This window comes from Caretta caretta, chromosome 3, assembly GCF_965140235.1.
Source record: "Caretta caretta isolate rCarCar2 chromosome 3, rCarCar1.hap1, whole genome shotgun sequence".
Taxonomy (NCBI): domain Eukaryota; kingdom Metazoa; phylum Chordata; order Testudines; family Cheloniidae; genus Caretta; species Caretta caretta.
Window position 1 is genome coordinate 110,171,135 of NC_134208.1, and position 8,776 is coordinate 110,179,910.

The window sequence follows — 8,776 nt, forward strand, 5'->3', positions numbered from 1 at the left end:
GGAGGGATGAGCTGGAGTGCCGATGAGAAGCGCAGTCAGGCAAGTAACTGAAATACTTTCCTCGTGGATTGTATTTTCTAAATGGACAACCTACCTAATTCTCAATTATTGAGGGACAATCTCCACTCTGATATATTTTGCTTTCCACAACCAAATCTCTGTATAACTTTTTATGAGTGATGTACCCAAGTATTCGGATTCTAATATCTAAACTGTATTGTGAAATCTATTCACCTAAATTTGGGTTATTGCTGATTATGTGCTCTATGTATCATATGACTTTAAAAACAAACTTTGTATTTGTGGGTAATCTAAGAACTATACCCAGATGTACAAACACTCTTTTCTCAACCTATTATATAATTTTTTTAACTTTAGCTTTAATAAAAATTTTAAAACCATCTCACAGAATTGGACCCATTATGGATCTGATTCTGCAAGCAAAATTCCCAGTGAAGTCAATAGGAGTTTTGTGTCCCTAAAGACTACAGAATTAAGTCAGATGTTAGTAAATGTCAATGGCTCCTATTAGGTTATATGTAGTGTACATAATTTATCACCCATTATAAAAGCTCCTTTATAATTTTTAAACATTACATATTTTGACATCAAATGTTTCACAAGTAGAGCAAAAATACCTAAGAAAAACCCTTTGCTTTTGTTTTTTGACATTTGCATCACTTATTCTTTGTTTTGTAATCCTTACCCACATGAGAAGTCCTAACTGTTTCAATGAGAATACTTGAGTAGGAATTCTCATGTGAATAAAGGTTTGTAGGATTGGGCCTTCAATTTATAACAAATTTGAGCTTGTGCAAAATGAGATGTTACTTCTGGAGTATTCATAGCCTTAGCACTCTGGCATAATCGCCTTACAAACCTTTAAACCTTAGCACTCATAATCGCCTTACAAACCTTTAAACAAAAGGTGGCCTTTGGACAAGAGGCATTTTTACTTAGCCTCTGGCAAACTAGGTGTCATAGCATCACTGTTTGCTAGCTATTCAAACCTTCATATCAAAACATATCCCTTATAATGTGAGACCTGAATACTGAATGGTCAAATAAAAATGAGTTAGGATAACCTGAGCCCTAATTTCTCTGGTGCATGTTTTATAATAGCTTAAATAGTTTTGAACCCTATGAAAGATTTGAGGGTTGTTTTTCAATTCAAACCTTCAAGTTGTCTAGAGTATATGCATTCAAATTATATTTTTGTCTTTTAAAACAAATCCTTGTAGCATTACACAATAGAATGTTGTATTAAATTTAGGGCTGTCGATTAATCGCAGTTAACTCATGATTAACGCAAAAAAACTAATTGCAGTTTTAATTGCACTGGTAAACAACAGAATACCAGTGATGAACCACAGCCACTGGGAGCTGGAGGGATCCATGCCTGTGGACAGTCAACATCAGCAAAATGTCTCACAGGCCTGGCCCGCAATCAGATTACCCTGATGGACCGCATGCAGCCTGTAGGTTGCCCACCACTGAGGTAGACCCTGCTGATGCACATTAAGTTCCCTACTACACTCCCCTAAATTGCATTTTTAATGTAATATGGACAAGAACATGCATTGTTACACTAGATAAGCCAATTGATAAAGCTTCCCCATAAAACATTTCATATGGTTTCTTCAGGAATGGATTTAATAGTGGGCAAGGTGAAGCCTTTGGATTCTTCTTTCACTTTTAAGAGATTCAACAACCTACCTGCCATTTTCAGCCCAAAGGATTGCAGGACTTTCCTGTCTACCCTTGCAGGGGCCTCCTCACCCTCACTCTACCCCATCCACTCCCCACTGAGTCTTGTCACTGAAGGTCCAAGTTACCAACAGTGCTTTTATCCTTCAAGCTGTGGACTTTACATGTTTGTGCATCATCTGGCACAAATAACCACTCTTTGAAGAACACCGTCAATTTTAAAAAAATGAAACTAAACTTAGTCACTTGTTATACCTTGCACTTTGTCTTCAGACAGGAACTGCAAGCATTATTTGTGTAGAACTTTATCACCCTCAAGCACCATTTTTACCTCTATACATTCAATGTACTGTAACAGTCAAATGCTAACAGAGCAAATATTGGCTAATCACTGGTACTTCTAGAACAGGGTCTCTATTTAAGGCCTTGTCTACATGGGAAAGGTTCAGTATAACCTAAAGGTGTGAATTTAAAAGTGATGGAGTTCTACAAAAAACACCTCCCCACTGTGGCCACTTATAGTACTAAAAGCTGAAGGGTGGGTTGTTTTGTTTAGCTTGTTACTGGAGAAAGGATTTATGCTAAACCAATGTCACTCATACGGTATCAACACAGGGGAGTTCAGAGTGATTTAACTGGTAACTCATGAAAGCAAGGCCTTAATAAAAGAATAGACAGCACAGAAAGACAATCTGTCTACCCCAAACTTAAAACTGTTGGTTTAAAAAGATAAACTTTATATCCAGATATGCTGAACTGTAATGAAATGCATTTCTGTATCCACCCTGTGCTAGATAAAACAGATGTGCTGAAGCTTTATTTTAGCTTCTGCCTATGTCTAGCCTACATGTGATCATGGTGTATGCTCTACTAAATAGCTGAATTAACAGATTCCCCTTCATCTCATGTGAAAAGGGTCATCATTTTGGAAACACTTGTGCAGGAGAGAGGAGACAATGCAGCTCCTAGCTGCACACAGTACTATACCTCCCCTTCCTGCACTAGAAAGAAACCAATACTTCAATTTGGAACTAAAAATAAAGGAGCGTGGCCATTACCATCCAGTTCCCAAAATAAGAGCTCCATAAATGTTATCGGGTTCTACCTCCCAAAACTCAAACTATTTGCTTTTGCAAGCAAACAGTATGATATTCTCAAGTTAGAAACAAGCCAAGAGCAGCACAATCCACTCTGCCAGTCAAGTTAACAGTAGTTTTAAATTGTTGCCCTAGCATTTCATCACTCTGCCCAAGTCTTCTACACTAGGGTTTTACATACTTTACTCTTCCAGGATAGAAACATAAACATTATTAAAAGGAGATCTGGACAGAAAACAAAATAGATTTTTGCTTGTTGTGGAAATGGGTAAGTTTATGTAAACTACTAATAGGGGAGAAGCCTTTCAGCAAAAAGTTATTTCATCTCTCCCAGACTCCCTGCAGTGTTGTACTCTGTTGCTGTATACATTCAAGCATTTAGGAGATGAAGTTTCACTTTGCTGTTAGTACAATGGTCAAAATAGAAGAGGCAACACAACTATATACCTGTAAGGGGGAGAAAAGAGTGAAAGCAACAAAAGGAGGGGAAACCAGAGGAAGAGAAGATATGCACCACACAAGATGGGGTGAGGTTTAGAGAACCCAACAGTGCCCAGAGGAAACAGAGACAAGAGCAAACAAGCTACTAGAGAAAATAATAAGTGTATCCCACTTAGTAATTCAGGGCCAGGAAGCATCAAATTACTTACTGAAAAAGGTGGCTGTGTTGCACATTTTACTAGCACAATACATTCATGACTCAAATTAATCCCTTGGAGCACCATCAAATCTACAGGTTTGAAATTTGGTAAGCAAATGCCTGGAACGCAAGATGGGGAAATAGCTGCAGTTATGGAAGCCACGATTCATGCTTTAGAAACAAATGCACCTAAAAACCCTGTGAACACACATTACTATAGTTGTATAGAAACAAGGAGTCCGGTGGCACCTTAAAGACTAACAGATTTATATGGGCATAAGCTTTTGTGGGTAAAAATCCCGCTTCTTCAGATGCGTGGAGTGAAAATTACAGATGCAGGCATTACTATACTGATCTAGAATGCCTTCATCTGTAATTTTCACTTCATGCATCTGAAGAAGTGGGTTTCTTACCCACAAAAGCTTATGCCCAAATAAATCTGTTAGTCTTTAAGGTGCCACCAGACTCCTCACAGTTTTTGTGGATACGGACTAACACGGCTACCCCTCTGATACTTGACACCATGTATAGTTATATAGGTGACTAGTCCCTGGTTTGTCTACCGAGCCATTAGAGGCAGATCACCAGGAACAACATTTGAAATCACTCAACGCATTTTTATTTCACATACAAATAAAAAATCCGTATAGCTAAACAAAGTGTGGCATGGGGTTGCAAACAGTGCTACCCCACAGGAAAGGGCTCGCGGCCGAGTCCCTCGAGTCCCCTCAGGAGCAGCGGGCCCCGCACTGGCTGGTCGCGAAGACACGTGCCTTCCTCGTAGTTAGGCCCTATCTCGGGAAGCGGCGGGTCCAGGTTCCCCCGCCCGGGGTCTGGCACAGTCCCGGCTCCCTTCCGGGCCACGGTCGCTGCTAGAGGCGGGGCGGCGAAGCAATACGTTTGCCGGGCTCACTCGCGGCCGAGAGCGGGAAGAAACAGCAGGGTCCAGCACGGCGAGCCCAGGCTCCCACCCCCGGCGGTGTCGAGACGGCAGCTTCTCGCTCCTCCCGAGAGCCGCCCCCGCCCCGAATCCATCCCGGCTTCGCTCCCCTGCGGGCGGGGCGAGTTCTCGGGAAACCGGGTCGGGTCCAAAAGTTTGGGGGGCGGGACGGAGAGGGGGGCTCCCCTGGAAGGGCAGAGGGAGGGGCGGCGCTAGGACTCCTCCGGCTTGTCGGCGGGCGGGCCGCAGGGCTGCAGCATCTTCTCCATGAGGTTGAAGCGCACGCGCGCCTTGCTCTCGTTCTCGGCGATGGCGAAGTAGTTGAGCAGGTCGAAGTGGCCCATGTAGGAGCAGTACGAGTCGCGGTGCTGGTTCACCAGCCACTCCCACTTGGTGGTGTCCGCGTGGCCCGTGCCGATGTACTTGGACTGCAGGTGCTCCAGCTGGCTGTGGATGGTGTAACGATCCGTCATGGCGGCGCTGGCAGCCGACCGGCTCAACACCACCGAGCCCCAGACGCTTCCAGACTTCACCCGGCTCAGGCACAAAATGGCGACCGGAAGTGACGTTTGGGAGGAAATGCGTAGTTGTACCCCCGCTCCCGACCCTTTCTTCCCTCAAGCGACACTACGTCGATGAGTCACAAAACCTCGCACTCTGAGGAGAAAAACGAAACTGTCGCCCAGGGGCATGATGGGATCGCGCCCGGCTGAGAAATGAGGTAAATTCACCCGTCTCTGGGGGGGCGCATGCGCTGATTGCACTTGCACGGCCCCAATTGCATGCTGGGAGCTGTAGTCCCTGGGCTTGCGAAGAGCGCGCGGGGGCGGGTCGATTCTGTTGCCGGGCGCTAGCTGCGTCTTTCTTTTCACAAACAGCCCGTGGGCGCGAGGCGCGCTGACCCCCCGGCTCCGCGCTCTCGGGGAGCCTCGTGCAGCGCTCGCTGGCGCCGGGGTCTGAGCCCAGCTCGGGCACGTCGTGGCTGTTAAACGGGCACGGCGGGAGCGGGGCGCTGCCCGCCCGGGCCAGGACCGGCCACCCGGCCCTCGCTTCGTTCCTGGGCAGCTCCGAGGCCGGGGCGTGTCTGTAACGGGGGTTTAACTGGGTTCGGCCCAGCCCCCATTGGCCGGCCCAACGGGCTCCCCGCAGCCAGGTGCGCCCAGTGCTTCGGTGCAGCGGGGACTGGGGCAGAGCGCGCCGGCAGCCCCCGTGCGACACTCCCGCCCCGGCTCTGCTCAAAGCGCCTCCGTCCGGAGCCTGGGCGGCGTGCCTGAGCCCTGCCCCCTGGGCCCGCAGAGCTAAGCAGAGTCCCTGCAGCGGGAGTGCTGCTGCTCGCAGAGTGGCACAGCGGCCGAGGGGGACATGGGGAGTGTTTTCCAGGTTGCTTGTGGCGTGCATCGGTCTGCTGCTGTGCACGTGTCTGTCGTCTTACTCGCCTCTTGGGGTTACGAGCACAGAATGGCGTCGTGCCTCTGAACAGAGGAAATGGTTAGAAAACGGAACACTTTAGAAACGAGGTTTTACTTCCCTCTAGGTGCACCGCAGCCTGGCTATTTGCGGTACAGTTCTGCCTCTTCAATGTGAGGCTTCCTGGGGTGCTTATTTCTAAAGCAGGAATGAGATTCTGTTTATATAAAGGGTTCAGAGTAGCAGCCAGTGTTAGTCTGTATTCGCAAAAAGAAAAGGAGTACTTGTGGCACCTTCGAGACTAACCAGTTTATTTGAGCATAAGTCTCTAAGGTGCCACAAGTACTCCTTTTCTTTTTGTTTATATAAATATTCATATAAATATTATATGAATATATATATATTCAGGAGCTGGAATAGGCTGTGGGAGAAAAACCACACCCATTACACAACTGTGTTTAAATAGTTTGCCTGAGAAAAGTAGACAGATGGGTTTTTTGTTTATGAGGGGAGGGGATGTTTTTTGGATTTTTTTTTTTTTTGAGGACCCATGATTGTGGAATTATATGCAATTCCCAGATACTCTCTAGCCTGGTTTTATAATATGGTGCTTATCTGGTTCCCAGACAGGTGAATTATGTAATAACTGCATTATCAAATCCACATCTCCACTTCAGAAAACTACTTGATGCTTGAGTTTACACCTATGAAGATCAAGGAGAGCTTTGTTATTGACTTGAAAGAGAATTGAGATGTGGTTTGGGTATATGAGATCCTGAATTACTGACATTAATCTTCATATATTTCACAATAATAATTTATTAAAGGTATTGGCCTATACTTGTAACTGTCAGTTGGCTCACTATTAGAATTTTCAATTAAAGTAATTAACGCTTCAGTAAATGATTTTTATACAAGAATGATTATGAATATTGAATAATTAAGGGCCTACAGTTTCTCCATACTTGGATTCTCTGAAGTAACTGGTGTTTTTATTTGCAAAAATATGTTGATGTAAACAATAAAAACACTTGGAAATAGTGTTTATTTGCTGAAATTCGTAAAGAGTAAAAACTGTATCATTCCAAGTTGTTAGGAGATGCCCAGTAACCAGAAGAAATCTACACTTGCAGTGACTCTAACTGGCCACTGGGTGTCAGAGTTGTCCTGTACTTGAATACAATAATAATCAGTATGAGTGGTTGCTGCTGCAAAAGTCAGTGGGACTGTTCTCATGTGAGACAGCTAGTTCAATGGAGAAAGATAGACACTGTGATTTTCTACCTCGGGGTTTTACTTGATCTTTTAAGCCTCCCATTGGTCCTGCATGTAACAGGAGAGCCCACACATGCTATGTTAATACAATTCAATCATAGGGACAAATCAATCCAGAAAGAAGGGCATTGTTATATGAGCATTGTTATATTTGACATGCATCTGGAAACATTACAAAACGCACTTTGCTAATTTTCTGACACTTACTAGAAATCACGGCATCCCTCACTATTTTGGTTTGTTCTGCTGCTGCTACAGTATCACAGAGATCTCCCTGACAATAAATTGCTTGAGATTTTTCCAGGGACCAGCCTGAACAGAATGGAAATATGTGAGAATAATGTGGGGCTAAGGTAGGAAAGAATTCTCATTCCTGGATGGAAAATACATTGCATGGGAAGAGATTATGCATTTTTCTTATAAGCAGGCCTCTCTGGCTCCTAACAGGATTCTTTGACAATTACTTGCACAGATTCTATCGACTCTGTCATGCTAGGCTAATAAAACCTCTCTCTTGTTAATTCTGTGGTTTTTTTTCCACCAGATGTCCCATGGTGTCATATACATTGTACAAACCTTATTATATGCACATAATTGGACAAGTACTTTGATGACTTACAACTCATGTAACTGTAGAATGTGCATAAATTGGCCCAGTAAGTATCAGCTGGAAGATCTTTTCTTCTTTACTGAACAATCCTATGTAAAGCTTTTTCCACAAACTGGACCTCTCCTTCCCTCTCCCCATTTCTCATCCTTGCTATCCAAATTGTGATTCTTTTCCAATAAGTGAATTACTCATAATATATCTTAGCATAAAAACAAGGAAGCCATGGTGAAAAAATTTAAATAATTTCCTAGAAATTTTGCTTTATTTAATGTTTTGAATCTGATTTAATGGTGTAGGAAAAAAAAAACACTTTTCACAGAACAGGATTGTGCCACTGGATCCTAGCCAAAGCTGTACATAGTAAGAAAATGATAAAAACGAGATAAAAGCAACAAAATACCATATCCTACCACTACAAGGCATATGCTTCAAGTATGTGTCTGGCTTTTTAAATCAACCTGCAACTAAAATGTTTTATCCTTTTTCTAAATCTAGCATCCACTCCCAAAATTACATTTGCCTGAGGCCCAGGGCAAGCACTATCCAGAACTGGGCCAGTGACATGTTTAAGGTTTGATATTTAGCAATGCATCCCAACTAGCGACAGAAACTTTGTACAGAGGAATAGAGAGATTCCCAGCTTATAACCCTGGAAGGGCCTGAAATATTAGATTTAAAAATTATGAGCTTTTTAAAGGAAATTTGTAGAGAGGTTTAACACATTATTTCAATTTTTAATTCTCCTCTGCAACGTGTATTGCTAGATGTACACTTCTGCCATTATCAAAACTGAAGCATTTTTAAAGTAGTTTTTCTATAACATATGTGGCATGTATATGATGGCATAGTAGGGGATAAAGGACCTGAGCCTGCAGGCTGCCTTCCACGGGCCCCTACACCAATGCTGAGCCCCATTGACCTCACTATGGCTTTACATAGAAGGATCCGCTCAGATGGAGCAGTTTACAAGACAGGCTAAAGGTTGTCTGCGATGATCTGGGTAATGAAGTCATAGTTTCACATTGTGACTAATATAGTTAGTAATACACTCTCATAGTGATGACACCTTTATTCCAGTTCCCAGCATTAGGTCATACATA

General features: G+C 43.6%; 1 protein-coding gene and 1 long non-coding RNA gene across 2 annotated transcripts; both read right to left on the reverse strand.

Moving 5' to 3' along the window:
- Positions 1–533: 533 nt before the first annotated feature.
- On the reverse strand, positions 534–3,814 carry LOC142071574 (uncharacterized). The gene is made up of 2 exons (XR_012667689.1): positions 916–3,814; positions 534–880 (listed from the first exon to the last, which is right to left on the reverse strand). It is a non-coding gene; the product is annotated as an uncharacterized LOC142071574 (long non-coding RNA).
- A 226-nt stretch (positions 3,815–4,040) lies between these two features.
- Positions 4,041–5,026, reverse strand: SF3B5 (splicing factor 3b subunit 5). Its single transcript, XM_048844334.2, has one exon. It carries the CDS (start codon positions 4,855–4,857, stop codon positions 4,597–4,599), a length of 261 nt encoding a protein of 86 aa, XP_048700291.1. The 5' UTR covers positions 4,858–5,026; the 3' UTR covers positions 4,041–4,596.
- Positions 5,027–8,776: the final 3,750 nt, after the last annotated feature.

Bases quoted from the DNA above. Each gene is read 5' to 3' on its own strand.
- SF3B5 (XM_048844334.2), bottom strand. From the start codon at position 4,857: ATGACGGATCGTTACACCATCCACAGCCAGCTGGAGCACCTGCAGTCC.